This window comes from Pagrus major, chromosome 6 (assembly GCF_040436345.1).
Source record: "Pagrus major chromosome 6, Pma_NU_1.0".
In the NCBI taxonomy this organism is placed as follows: Eukaryota; Metazoa; Chordata; class Actinopteri; order Spariformes; family Sparidae; genus Pagrus; species Pagrus major.
In genome coordinates, this window is record NC_133220.1 from 31,601,251 (window position 1) to 31,616,206 (window position 14,956).

Sequence of the window (14,956 nt, forward strand, 5' to 3'; positions counted from 1 at the left end):
ATACATTCATAAAAAATTCAGTAAATCCACTACATCTCTGAACCCCATCAATTAAACGGTTGTTACTTTGTGCTAGCATAAACACATATAGAACATGGATTTTGCTGACTGGACAGAAAGGAGCAGATGAAGGCAGGGGAAGGATTATATTGAATGTTCAGACACCGGGAGCAAAAGTGAGGAAAACTATTTCATGGCTCTATATTTACACTCTTTATCCCTCTATTCTGGCTGTGGATGCAGCTGCAGCAGCTCTGTTAAAGGGGCTCTTTATTTGGCTCAACCACAGGCTCACTGTGTGGCTCTGTCACTTGACTGGGTCTGGCCCAGACAGCCTGTCACACTGAGGCTCAGTATGGAGGATAAGCTGCAGCGCTGCACAGCACAATGAGGCAGGCCAAAATATAGTCCCTGACCGTGCAGGGGAGCAAAACTGGAGGTATAAAGCAAAGGATTTTACAGCCATCTGCTCAGCACAACTGACCACACAGTCACTCCTGCCATGGCTTTTTAGAGACAGTTGTGACAGAACATCATTATTACTGTGCTAACAATCTGAGGTCATGGCTTGAAGGAATAGTATGACATTTAGGGAAATAGGCTTACTCGCTTTCTTGCTGAAAATTAGATGAGAGGATCAATGACATTCTCATGCCTGTATGCTAAACACAGTGGGTCTCATTCATGAAACGTGAGCAGAACGAATTTGTGTGTAAACTGTTCGCAGACGGAAATTTACGTGCATCTCGCATTCATCAATATTTTAGTAGCTCCGATCTTTTCGTAGCTACTAACAAAATCTCCACATGCTGCTGACCACGCGCAGTGCTTGTGTAAATTTAAGAATGCACATAAATAATGCTTGTCACTATTGGAAATTACAATTTAAATTCATATTGCGCTCTGTTATGTACACAATACGCAGATGCCTTTGAAACACGTGATATAGCCTAAACATATTATAAAATATAACACATTTAGTTAAAGTAGTTGGCAATTGGCAGGTTTAAGATCCAGATTAGGTTCATGATTGTGAATTATCTATGTAAATCGACTCAATAGATTACACGTTCTTTCTACATGTTGAATGATGATAATAAAAATATAGGCTCCAGTGGAGGCATGTCGCTGTCTCCGCCAGGTATAATTCCTGACAGAGAGGTCTCCCCAGTTATCCCCGCGATGCGCTCGTCTGCAGGTGATAGCTGCGACTGTGAGCCTCCTCCTTCTGTGGCTGATATATTTCTTTTGTGTGAGGTTATGCGTTTCTTTGCCTCCAGTTTCATGTCAAATCATTTACGCTTCACCTCGGACATGGTTCTTTGGACTACAGAGACAATATTGACGGCATCTGTCACCTCCCTCCAGGCCTTCGCTTTGCCTGTCCCTGTCACACCACTGCTAACAGATGAAAATACTTTTTTTTTTTCTTAATTCCACTTCACCCAAAAGTATTTCTATCTCCGCTTCCGCAAAGTTCTTTTTTCTTTCTCTCCCTTTCTTCGTTTGTGCCATGACTGACAGGTCGACCGGATGCATCTACACCTCCTTATATGGTGGTCATTGGCAATTCATGGGCGGGGATTTATGCTAATAGCTGATTACCGGGAGCGCGCTGTCACTTTACGATGGATTGGCATTCACGATCATACACACGTGTTTACGATCAGATCTGAGTTTCCCGCGGTGTTCATGAATCCGGAGTAGGTTTTTAGTAGCGTAGGCTTTTATGTGCACATCTACGCACAAATTTACTAACGTTTCATGAATGAGACCCAGTATGTAGCCGGTGCCCGGAGATGGTTGGCTTAGCTTAAGCATAAAGATTGGAATCAGGGTGAAGCAGCTTGCCTGGCTCTGTCCAAAGGTAAAAGACTCAGCTTATCAGCACCTACTTATTCAAATAGTGTGTTAATTAGTGATTTTAAGAGGTGCTGGTATGCTGGCTATTTTACCGTATTGGTGAAATTCTAGCCGATTAATAATGCTGATAATATTCAAGATTCAAGATTCAAGATTAACTTTATTGTCCCACAATGTGGGAAATTTGTTCTGGGCCATTCGCCCATGCTGCAGCCATAAGTAACACAGAACATACGAATACACACAATCACATACAATAGATATACACATCTATATCATATAAAGTGCTGGAGTGCAAAAAAGTGCTAAAATTGTAGTAGGAAAATTACTAACCTATATAAAACAAGCAAACGCAAGTCACCTGAACTTATCTGACCTCATTTAACAGCTTGATTGACACAGGAACAAACGAGTTTTTGAATCTGTTCAGTCTGCAGTGAGGAACTCTAAACCTTCTACCAGACGGTAGCAGCTCATACTCGCCATGCAGATAATATGAAGCAAAATTGCTTTCACTGTTTAAAAAAGTCCAGTATTTACAAACTCTGATAAGGTTGGTGGCTGTTTGCACCTTGAAAGTTGGTTTGCGATCCAAATTATCATATTTTCTAACTAAATGTTAGCCTTTCTTACCCTCAGGTGTGCATAAACTATAGATTATAAACTTCTTTTTAAAATTAAAAGAAAATTATCTAACTGGCTAATTGGCCGTATGAAGCAGGTAACTTTCAGTTACCATCCATATTGTGCAACTGGGGGGGCTTTTATGCTAAGCTAGGCTAACTGACTTCTAACTAAAGCTGCATTCTTCATGCTTAGCTTAAACGGACTCACATGAGAGTGGCATCAATCTTCACATCTAATTCTACACAAGACAGTGGATATATGATTTTCTCAAATTTAAACACTGTTCCTTTAAAGAAGGAATCTACTGATTTAATATTGCATTTTAATAGAAGTAGGGAACTTGTGAGAGACAAGAAACAAGCAGCAGAGGCCCAAATATCCTTACTTTTACACCCTAGTATGGGTCAAGCTCCAAAAAAACTGGAGCAGCTACATTTCCCATAATGCAACTTGAATAGAATGTCTATGTTAAAATCCCTGCCTGGTTAACACTCAGTCCATTTCACATACACAGTTTATCACAAAGGCTTTCTGTTTTAAATTTGCAGTCCACAGGCCCAAATAACCTGGATGACATCATCATGACATCAGCAGTGTTACTTTGTCAGATATTACGCAACTCTTTCTTTTTGCTCTAACTGCAAGTAAAAAACTTGTACTTGTACTATAAAATGTATAGTATAGTGCCCCAGAGTGCCCGTTTAATTATCCCTAACCATACTGCATACCTCTCCAGGTCGTATCTTGATGTAGAAGTTGCTCCTCTTATAGGAGATCTTGAGGATCTTTGGCCAGGCAAAGCGGTTGATCCTCAGCCTATCGCGGTAAATCAGCAGGCCGTTGGCACAGACACCCAACATTATGTCAATCCCTTCAGAATCCTGCAGCCAACGAGGGACAGTAAAGAGGCAGGAATTATTAAAGAGCAACATCGTATGCATCCTTGAAGCACACTTTCATGCAAATTAAAACAGCCAACCTTAGCGTGATGGAGGTCTACCCCATACATGGACAGTTTCTTCGCATTCTCCAAGAAGTTAATTTCAGCCTCTGCTGGAGTCATCCCCCTGTGGGCAGAGAAGCAGTTATATCTGTAACCAACAACAACAGGCCTTCTTAAATAATGAAATCATAATCTTGCACAGAGGGGGCTGAATTATCTTAGTAATATCCCTGATATCTTCAACTCTAAATTTCTCCCATCCATCCCCCTAAGCATTACATTTGGTGCTATGCCAAAAAGCATTGCCAGATCAGAGCATGGTGAGACCTTCTAAGTGAGAAAGTGTTCTCACACTGGCAAGACTCAGACTGTGTACATCTCAATGACAGATGGTGCTATAATGTGACGGCATCCATCAACCATATGCGTGATGGAGTGTTTTAACACTTTAGCGAACTCATCAGCAGATCATCCCAAGAGATTTGTGGATAGATGAAATTTAAACATGAGCGTGTTCAGTACTTGTAGTTTCGATGGAGCTCCATCACCCTCTCCTCCAGCTCGCGAGTCTGATTGGGGGCAAAGCGGAAATCGCTGACGTAGTCAGAGCCGTGGTCGTCGTGGTCGTAGTCCCCCAGCTCGGCTTGAACGGAGTAGGAGCCCAGGAGGGCGTGAGTGACGAACGAGCACGGCAGTCGACCTGACAGCATGTCATCCCTCAGCTGCAGACACAGGTAGTATCTGTCAGAAGAGACAAAAGGGGAGGAGAGGAGGGTGTTGGCAGTCAAACAAGCCTGAGCCAAGGCAAGCTCCAACAAGTATTCAGCATAGTTAATCCATGGCAGTTAGTAGCATTCCAGGTCTAATCCTCAAAAAGGAGTGAGGGATTTAGGTTGCTTTGACACCGGGGCGAATATGCCATGTAAATTGTTACAATACTTTTATATAAACAGACATCTTTATGAAAATAAAGGAGGCGAATTACCTGCAGAACTGACATTTGTAACCAATTTCTCCCCTGATTAACTCTGAAGAGCATCTGACAGCACAGCCAGAGGAGTTACAACTGTTCATACTGTAAGAATGAGAGTGTTAAAGACATATTCTACCTGGTAATATCCTCAGTGAGCTGGGAGGGGTCTGGAGGGTAGAACTTGACAGCGAAGGCAAAGTTCCATGGAGAGTCTGAGGAGAAATTACAATGAGAGCTGGAAGCTTAAATATGTGGCCTGTCAGGGAACTTGTAATTACAAATTTATCAGATTATCACAGAACTGTGCATCAGTTCATTTGCCGACAAATCTAATTTTACGACTTTACTAATTGATTATTAAAATCACAGCTACTTGGAAGAGACACTCACTGCGCATCTGCTTCTTGATCTCCTTGGAGGGGTCCAACCAGTTCTGAAAGACAGAAGGCAGAATTCACACAGGGCAGCCTGGAAACATGGCTAATGCACACCCCGGTGTCACATTTTGCTCTAATTGCCGTCAGTGTTTCTAATGAAAGCCTTTCCATATGGTTAAATAAAGAAATGGAGCCCTCCCCTGCTGAGCCGCTCAAACGTGCAGAGAGAAGATTTAATTCCAGCATCTGTTTCTTCATTGTGCTGCGAAATCACTGCCAGCCGGTTACCTATCTGATCTCATCGCATCCCACCGTGTAGTGAAGCGCTTCGCCTATAGGGGCATCATTTCTGATGTGGTTTCTAGAGCGTCTCATCAGTGGTGCAGTGCAAACTGACTCAGTTGTAAGAGAAGCTGTAAACCATGTTGTTTAGAGGCACAGCAACACACAGACAGCAATGGAGAGAAATACCTCCCTCAAGAACTCTTCTCCTGCTGAAACTGGCTTTAACAGTTTGTAATAAAAAACAAAAAAATACACCCTATCTCTCAATGTTGAAGACAATGAGAGGAAATTCCCAGATCCATCCCTTTATCTGGATCCACACCAAAAGTTAATCAGGACTATTCTGGGCCGAGACCCATCCTCCATCCAAGTTTTGTGGAGTTATTTTGTGTAATCCTGCTGACAAACCAATCAACCAACAATCAGACATGGAAGAGACACAACCTGCTTGGTGAAGGTAATTATAGTTAATCAGCAACAATATTTTTTTCTAAAAACTCTTGTCATAAGCCTCAGGCAAACTACCCAGTGTTCTAACTTAATTTTTTAATTTTACTTTAATTTCTATCTTTATCCTTAATATGTTACCTGTTACTGCTGTTACACCCCAAGTGTGTGAAGGAGAGGTATCACAGGTCCTTCCTTCCTGCTGCTGTTAGACTGTACAACCAGCACTGCTCCCAGTAGACCTCACATGTGTACTCAAACTCTACACATATCCCATTCTCACAATTAATTTAATTTTTATACCCATATTTCTTATTTGTAAATAAAAATACACTGCCCACACTGTGTATAATTACACTGTTCATATTGGAAATATTATGTATATACGAGTCTTCTATACGATCCTAGATACGATTCTTATCTTTTTATTTTATTATATTGTTTATTTTTTACTTTTATTATTGTTTATTGTAATATTCCTGACCTTTGGCTGCTGTAACAAAGAAATTTCCCCATTTGTGGGACAAATAAAGGAATTCTGATTCTGATTCTGTTGCTGCTATGACACTTGTATTTCCCTCCAGGGATTAATAAAGGCTTATCTTATCTTATCTTAGCTTAGCTTATGACTTAAACATAAATCTATAGATTTGATATCCTATGGATATACTCCCTATCTCTATTCCCAAATGATATTTGGGAATTTATTGGTTGACAGCTTCTGTCGAGTGTGCTACTGTATACAGGTGTGACTGGATCACACATTAAAACTTAAGCAACAACTTAATTGTGAGACCAACACGTTTCAGCTTGTGACTGTCATTATGTTCATCATTTTAAACAGATGTATATCTTTGCTGGTACAGAGGAGGTCTTTACTGTGCCTCTTTAATTTGGCATACTTTCAAAACCCTTTATGAAGGATTTATCACGAGTATCATAAAAACACATAAAAGCTAAGGACAAAACTAAAAGAGAAACAGCAATTAGACAACTGAGTAAAGTAATATAAACACATATAATGGATCTGTGTATATTTAATAACTCACAGAACACCACTATAAACACTAATTAGTCAAGATTTAAGAGCAGTCCTCAGTGACCCTGATGAAAACCATAAGTCAAAGCATGTTGGTCTCCTCAGAATTCTTTTCCCTTCTCTTTGCACCTTGAGAGTAAGCAAAGTTGTGCCAGAAATCCCCACAGATCGATATGGCCTTAAAATAATATTGAAATATTTTCAGGCTATAATGCAATACAGAATATGTATCTTGATATTTTGAAATCTCCTCAAAAGCACTACATAAATGCCAGGACTGGGCAACAAAATCAAGTATCATTATATTTTTGACCAAGAATCTCAATATGTATATGGCGACAATATTTATATACAATATAATAAGGTCACTTGTCAATACGATTTTGATAAATAATCATCAGTATTGTGGATATAATGACTAAGTGGGTAAAGACGAGTACTAGAACAAGTAGAACAGAACAGAAAATTGCATCACTTTACAGTAATGTAGTTTTTAAAAGCAGGAAAAGACATAATCTAGAAAGAAATATAAGCAGACAAAGAAGTCTACTTGCTCACAGTAATGGGAGTTAATATAATTTGTGACTTAGACAGAAGAAACTTGCACTCACGCACAGAAACAGATGTTTGCTGTATGCAACATATTTCTGTGCTGCCTGTAGTGCAGAGCTGATGCTGATCTTCACTAACCTGAATACCACACAGCGGCTGCTTATTAATACTGACAGGGTTTTTGGCAGCTGGTATCACATCAGTCAGAGTGGAATCAGGAGCATGAAAGGTAGACAGAGCAGAGTGCAATCGTGTGGCCATGTTGGGAAAATTGCAAGCATCTCTGGCTATTTGAACTGTGCCTTCTCGTACACACACACACACACACGCTCACTCAATCAGTACACCGGCACAAATACACAAACTCATTCAGTGTTTAATCAGGCTGCTAAAGACTTTAATGAGCCAAAGGCATTTATCGTCCCCCTGAATCTATCTTATATCAGCTAAGGCCAAGGAGCACTCAATTAGTAAGGCACTCTGTGCTTCTTTGCTTTTCTCTGCAGAAAGCAGGAAAAACTTTTAATCATTGACTCAGGCTGCGTTCTTGATTTTGCAACCTTAGTTCATCAAGCAATCACACAGAATAAATGTTCTCCCAAAGGGTGAAGATTATCCCCGTTCCCCCTATGGAGACAGAGAAAGGGCATCTGAAATGACATTTCAATTCTCAGGCTTATTTGGTCTACCAATCAGCGATGACCCCAGACAGTAGGCTCAAGCTGCACTCTGATAAGCCTGTCTTTGATGAGCCTGTCATGTTCATCCAAGCTGCAGCTTTACCTACAGTCAGGGAGAGGAAAATATTTGAACTTCAAGCCTGTTTACCTCTCTAAAACCCCAGTTAACCTGTCTGTTTGGGCCGAAATCAAACTCGATCCACAGCCTCAGCCGTCAGACACGCGTCAAGTCAAGACATGTGAGCTGACAAAGCATGCACGAGTTGATGAAGGTGACAGAGGCTATGCTCCAGATGATGAAAGGGACTTAGTCTTGTCATCTTTCCTATCTTCAAAAGGCAGCAGGTTCCTCTGTAGCATGTTGCAATCACAAACCCGCCCTAAGGGAAGCTCGCATCAGTGAAAAACCAAAACCTACATCTGCTCACTTATATAAGCCGACAGCTAAGACCCATCAGTTCAGTGTCAATTGCTTGATTGTATGATAATAAGCAGCCAAGGTCTGTGCACCCGAACAAGACAACAAAGATCAGAGGGAAGCATATTCAGACCTTCTACTAGAAATGTCAAAATGATCTGTGAGCTGACTGAAGTTTAATGTATGTACATTTTTCAGAAGCAGAAATAATTAAACCTCAGATGACAGAAGCAAAGAAGCAGAAGCATTTCTGACCAAATATATTTTTAAAATATTGGTTTAATGTTCCCAGCTTTTAAACTATCCGTCTCTGATATTTCATGCAGAACTGTCAGCACTTTTCATATAGGATTATTTAGCTGTCATGTCAAAAGAAAGTACTGTAGATTCTGGACTGGCCAGAAACATGACTCCAAATAAGTGCTAATGTTGCCTGCTGTATGTGTAATAGGCAGTTGTTTGCTAACATATTTGGCTTTAAATGGACTTTAAATGTGATAATATATCAATAATGTATTGTTTATGCAGGTGACAGAGACACCATTCACCCTATTACAAGACACTGTACCATCAAGATTATTCTGAAGCTGTGATTTTGAGGTAAAAAAAAAAAAAGGTTACATAATGTTGCTCTAATTCAATACACATCATAGGGTTTGCTGCTAAAGCCTTACTTTGCCTGGTGTGACCATGTAACTCATAGAAGCCAATGTACACTAATGTCAACAAATTTGCCATTATCATGTAAATGTTACCTGGAGCAACAGTGGCTGCTGTTCAGTAAACATTACATAGGCAAGTTAAAGCTTGCCTATAGCTGTAGGCTAAAGGTAAGCTAGTAAGCTACCTGCTTATTGACTTACCTACCATGGTTAAGAAAGTCGGCAAAGTTGAAAAAAGTCACTCTCACCAAACTTTTTTTTTCTCATCTTTTTTTTTGCTTCAGTCAATAGAGGTTCGATTCAACCACCAGGAGAGCATCCAGCACAGCGCTGCTAAATTTCATACATCTTGCAGAGAGAACATGAGGCGATTTTTCATCTTTCCTCCAACTGCACATGTTTTTGTCCAGACTCAGACAGAGAATGGAAATTTCCATTTTCCATTCATCTCTCAGTGATTCATGGATAATGCACCCCTGAGAGAGTCGACCTAGCCAACAAGTGAGAGGAATACAGATATGTTTTGTGAGCAACGTTTATGCACTGAAACCTCCCACAAGGTTATTGTGGAGCACAATTCACTGACCTTCTGGGTGTCTGTGTCGGCAAAGGTCAGACCAAAGTAGTCCTTCTCCAGCAAGTTGAGGTGCTCACACACCATGTCCATCAAGGTCTGTCCTTTGGAGTGTTTCTGCAAAAACAAACATAGAATACATGTCAGTGGTTAAAAGGTCAACAACAATGTAGAAGGAAGCAGAATAAAGATCCTCTACTATATATTTCTCAAATACCATATGCGTTTTTTTAGAATTTTCTAGCAGTATAGCTCAGTTTTATTGGGAAAAACTTGGCTCACCAATATCAGACCCCATTAGACAGCTGTGCTTAGTAAAGATTGCTTTCCTGTTCTCTGGTTCTGCACACAATAAAAGAGCTCAGCCATTTGGTGTCGTGTCACAGTCGGTGTGCATCAAACACTTGACAGTGAAAATGGTCCGTGAATTGCTGGGGAAGATTGCTCTTTGAGAGATTTTATCTGCTGCTGACAGAGTTCAAGGTGAGCATTTCAGAAACATTTCTTTTCACATTCAACTGAAGAGTTCATGTTATCGTACTGAGGAAGTTTCAATGTGGATTATTTTTTTGTGTGTAGTTAACATCAGGATACCAAAATAAACCCTCTTTGCTCACAGTACTGAAAGAGCCTTAGACCAGAGATCAGTATATCCTTAAAATTTAGCCTGGATGTAAGATAGATGGAAACAGACAGAATGATGTGCACAATAATCAAAAGTGTAATCAAAGTGATATTTTTGCAAAAAACAATGAACTCAAATGGAAATGTCATTATTTTTGTAGGTTTTGGTTGTAATAAAATCACTGGACAGGATGTTATTCTGTGAAAAGTCAGGGGAATACAAAAGTCTCAGAGATTCGTCCTCTGGGGACCATGAATGTCTGAATCAATTTTTTTTCCCAATCTATCTGGTAGATGTAGAGTTGTTTTACTGGATCAGTAAAATGTTGGCCTGCTTGTGGCACTAGAGGAAGTCAGGGCCACACCAAAGTCATTGAGACTGATCCTCTGGGGACAACGAATGTGCCAAATGTTGTGGTAATCCATGCAATAGTTGATGATTTTTCAGTCTTGACAAAAGTGGTCGACCCACTGATCAACACTGCCATGGCTATGGCTAGGTGAGTGAGACAATCTTATATTTTCATTTAAAATCAATCCATACTCTTGTTTCGAGTATGGATTGGATCTAGTGAAATGCCACCGATACTGCCGAAAATGCAGGTATTGGTATCGGCAAGTACACGAGTCTGTGCACCGATCCGATACCAAAGAAAGGAAAAAATGGTATCGGAACATCTCTAACTGCATTGATATTTATATGTTGTATAATTAAAAAAGATAGACTCAGTAGGTTAGGACACATGCCTGCCAACTTGGAAGTCAAAACTAGACTCCAGATTTGCTTCTGTGGAGTTCTGATATCTACAAACAAGAATAACACTAATGTTATTTTAAGTAATTTAATTTCCTAGTACTGATATCTGATTGGTTTGCAATTGAATTAACATGGATGCTAGGGGAGACTCTCACTTTCTCTCTGTTCACTCATTTGAAATGCCTAGCTGATATCACAGCACAGCTACTGTCATTAACCTGTATTTCTGTTCAATTTGTCAGACAATGTGGAAATCATATAATAATTTTATCCGCAGCTTGATATTCACTGCTTGTGGAGGTAGTATTCATGAGCTGTTATCAAATTTCACACTACTTCTGTCATCAGAAAAATATGTAAATGAGAACAACTAGCAGAGTCACTTGTGCTGATTAACAGTGATCATCATCATCACCATCAGCATTCTACCAGAAACATGCACAGTAGACAGCAAATTTTAGATTTTGTTTTCTATAAATTATATATATAATTTATTTCCTTAATATCACAAGGGGGGGGGAATCATCTCTGCAGTCGTCAATAGTCGATCTGATCGACAGTGGGTACTATCCTACAGGAAATCCTGATTTTTTTAAAGAAATCTTTTCAAATGAAATCACTTACCTTGTTTCAGGCAAAATAATGCTCTTATCACACAAATAGTTACACATCATAGAGCAAATGAAATATTGATCATCAATTCATGCATGAGCCCATAAGGAAAAAGTGTGTTAATGTTTCGACCTAGCACTGAACCACACATCCACTGTATTATAGTCGCACACACACATGGAGCCCTCTCCCCTGGGGCCTACTTTGCAAGGTGACAGGGAGATAGAGCGAGCCGTTGCCAGGGTAACAGATGCAGTATTATGCCTCTGCTGTCTTGTTTCTTAATATCTCAAGGCTAAGACTTGAAAAAGAGTTGCTCCTTTGCCTCATTATGGGTGAAAGGATGTTGGAGCAACACATGGGAGGTGCTTCTAAGCTCTTTTCATGTCAGTCAGAAGATCCCAACGGCAACATTGTCAATGTAAATCAAGAGTGTGCTGTGTGACAGCAGGAGCAGTCGGCACAATTAAATAAACAAATCAGCAAGTGGAGTCTTAATAATCCATGACTGAGTCGATCCATGCTGTTCGCTCTCTTCTCTGGAGCAATTAAATATTCAACTGTACAATAATGATCTCAGTGTTGCCACCTGAATGGACACCCAAGACAGAATCTTGGCAGGAACTGAGCAGCATGAAACACTCGATTCCATCCAAAATAGTCCTGTTCTACACATCGGACCGACCAGGCTTGACCGTGCATAGTCAAGCTAGATTACACCCCAGTGAACAGAGGGGGAGGCTGGGTGAGAGAAGTGGGTAAGTGGGTGTGGACGCGGTGCCTCCCCTCCCGCCTGAGGACCACGGGGAGGCTCAACCATGCATCCATGACAAGAGACTTAATTAACCCATGAATGCGGATCTTCCTGCAGGAAGAGCGCCTGCCTTCCCGCAACACTGTTATCACCAACTCCTGGAAGCAAGAGGGCGGTTCGGATTCGGCAGGCATGATGTGAAACCCCACCGATTAAAGACAGGAAGCGCGAGCAAGCCTGGCAATGACCTGGAGGTCCAAGGCTCTCACCAAACTAGAATTTTCAAAAACATGGGCTGACAACAGGCTGCTTTGTGGCATCCATCTCTGGCAATGACTGGCAGAGCAGCAAGGGCAGGCAAATATCCAGGAAGTGCACTTAAGACACAAAAGCTTTCATAACCATAATGTGAACTATTGTTGTGGTGTGGAAAGGCCCAGAGGTATTTCTGAATGTTTTCACAGTGCTGAGAGCGAGGATGGTGCAAGCGCAACATTCCTGATATTCTTGCCTCACACACATTCGCACATAAAAAGCACCCTCCCCCGAAAACACCACAACACACGCACACACACAAAGTTTCATGCACTTGTGCATAAGTATCCTCAGGGGTGGCTCATAATAACATTGCTCTTCTATTTTCTCCTTGGCTGCACCTGGCTTGCAACCATGTAATAACTATAGATTTCCTCACACCCTGTTAACAGCCTGTGCTGAAGGCTTTTAATGGACAAAAGCAACATCCTGTGACCCACTATCTAATGAAGATTTTTATATATTCGTGCCAAATCAGTATTTATGCCAAAGAAAGTACTTTAATGATACCTGAGTCTGGGGGATATGAACACAATTAACACAATTAATTATAACCCTTTTTTTATTTTTTTGACTAAATACACAAATACAGCACTCTATTGATTTTACACACCAAGCTCAATTAACTACTCAACTTTTGAAAAAGAAAGTATAATGTCTTCTGTGGCTCTGGAAGAGCTCTCTGAAATTAGAGAAAGTAACACTGATGTCTTCATGCTATCTCAGAGAGACTTTGTAAGGTTCTGAACGATGAGTCATTTACCTTGGAGTGTCCAATGAAAGACAGTATGAGTTGCATTTTTGTCAAATGTAGGCTCCAGTGTTTTTGGAGGATGACCTATATATAAATTTGGGGCACTTCAGCCTCTGCTGTTTACATTTTGACCACTCATTGTCTGCATTGAGGCGTCATTTTAGGGTGCATTCTTAAAAAGTCACTCCTTGCGCTAGAAATATAGTGTAGAGTGTGAGATTGGATTTACAGGTTCACCCTTAATAGAGTGCTGCAGGGATCATGTCTTTTCGTTGACTAAACCAGAAGTCAGCATCTTTCTGGGTTCCTCGACAAAAAGCCTAATAGAATTTATCAACTTCACTTTAGATTATTGCAGAAAATAAGCTCTGTGGCAAACACAATTTTATGATACTTACACATTTAGTTCAGCAAGATGATCTTCAAAAAAGAACACAACTTCAATGATTTTTGAAGCGTAAATGCAACCACCAGAAGTAAAAAGCTAACATTAGGCTATAAACGAACTACATCACCTGCATGACATTAATGTCACCACTGCTAAGCATCTTACTACATTATACTACACACACTTTTCAACTTGTAGATGAGTTGAAAAGTTAGAGTTTACTATAGTTTGCAACTAAAGACAGCAGTGAGTAGATGAGTCTCTGGGTTTGGCGTAATGACATTTAATCTCCCAAACAATCTCTGTAGTCTCATTTAGCCACTTGATAGCATTTTTAAAGATACGTAAATGCTTTATTCACATGTGGGGTATTCACTGATGTATTTTATGTCACAGATCAAAACGAAATCTCTTAAGCTTGTGTTAACCACAAACCTTATTTCAGACAACCCAAAACCCATTCAAAAAACCAATCGACTTTGAGACGACGGACCCAAAGTGCAAAAATGCTAACTGTTGTGGAATTTCGGCTCGCTAAACCATCCTGGAGAGATGAAGAAAACTCAGAGACACAGATGACTTACGTTGAAGTAGTTTATACAAACTTGCAAGGAGGAACAAAAAAACAGCACAACTGTATACACAGTGCATTGTCAAGTTAATCCCTCCCAAATCCTTCCCTAGTTTCAGGTTATATCCTCTAAGCTCAGGAAGCACCGCTCCCATACATGGTTATCTGTTTAACAACAAATAAGTGAAAAGTTACTGCAGAGCTTCTCACCTCTGACTTAGTGAGGAATAGAAGACTGGCAGATTGATCGAAGGCCATCCTACGAGTTTACATAAACTCAGCATTGGTTTGTCAGAGATCCGTTTTGTAAACATATCTAACATATCTATATAAGTTTGCAAAGACCATGAAGATATAAACTCATAGATCAGATGTCCCTATGGCCTCATCCTTATCGGGCCTAACGTTTATACAGGGTACGTACAACATCTTATCTTGTGAGGTGAGTGTTCTGGACCTTAGATTTTTCTCCCACACTTACTTATTTCTGGGTTCTTGGACTCATTCCTATTTCCTTTAGCAATAAAGCTACTGGTATGTGCCTACCAGGAAACTCCATATATGCCCTCGGGTGTAACTGTCCTCCATCATCGTTCTCGGAGGCTGCATGTGGCCCCAGTCCAGAGGTGTTCATTGAGAAGCTGCTGGTTAGCAGTATGTTTCTCAGCAGTTACTTCAGCAACAAGTAAGGCTATCTGTCCAGAGCAGCTCAGGGATGGCAGAGAGAGAGATCTCTGCAGC

The 14,956-nt window shown here is 40.5% G+C and overlaps 1 protein-coding gene across 2 annotated transcripts in view; it reads right to left on the minus strand.

The window, feature by feature from the left end:
* LOC140998583 (band 4.1-like protein 1) overlaps positions 1-14,956 on the minus strand; it is an 84,935-nt gene that overhangs the window by 22,295 nt on the left and 47,684 nt on the right. For both annotated transcript variants that reach the window (XM_073468908.1, XM_073468907.1), the window contains 6 exons: positions 9,453-9,557; positions 4,797-4,839; positions 4,543-4,618; positions 3,956-4,174; positions 3,470-3,557; positions 3,219-3,371 (listed from right to left, as the gene is read on the minus strand). In XM_073468908.1, coding sequence (XP_073325009.1) covers positions 3,219-3,371; positions 3,470-3,557; positions 3,956-4,174; positions 4,543-4,618; positions 4,797-4,839; positions 9,453-9,557 — 684 coding nt within the window. The remainder of the gene's footprint in view (positions 1-3,218; positions 3,372-3,469; positions 3,558-3,955; positions 4,175-4,542; positions 4,619-4,796; positions 4,840-9,452; positions 9,558-14,956) is intronic.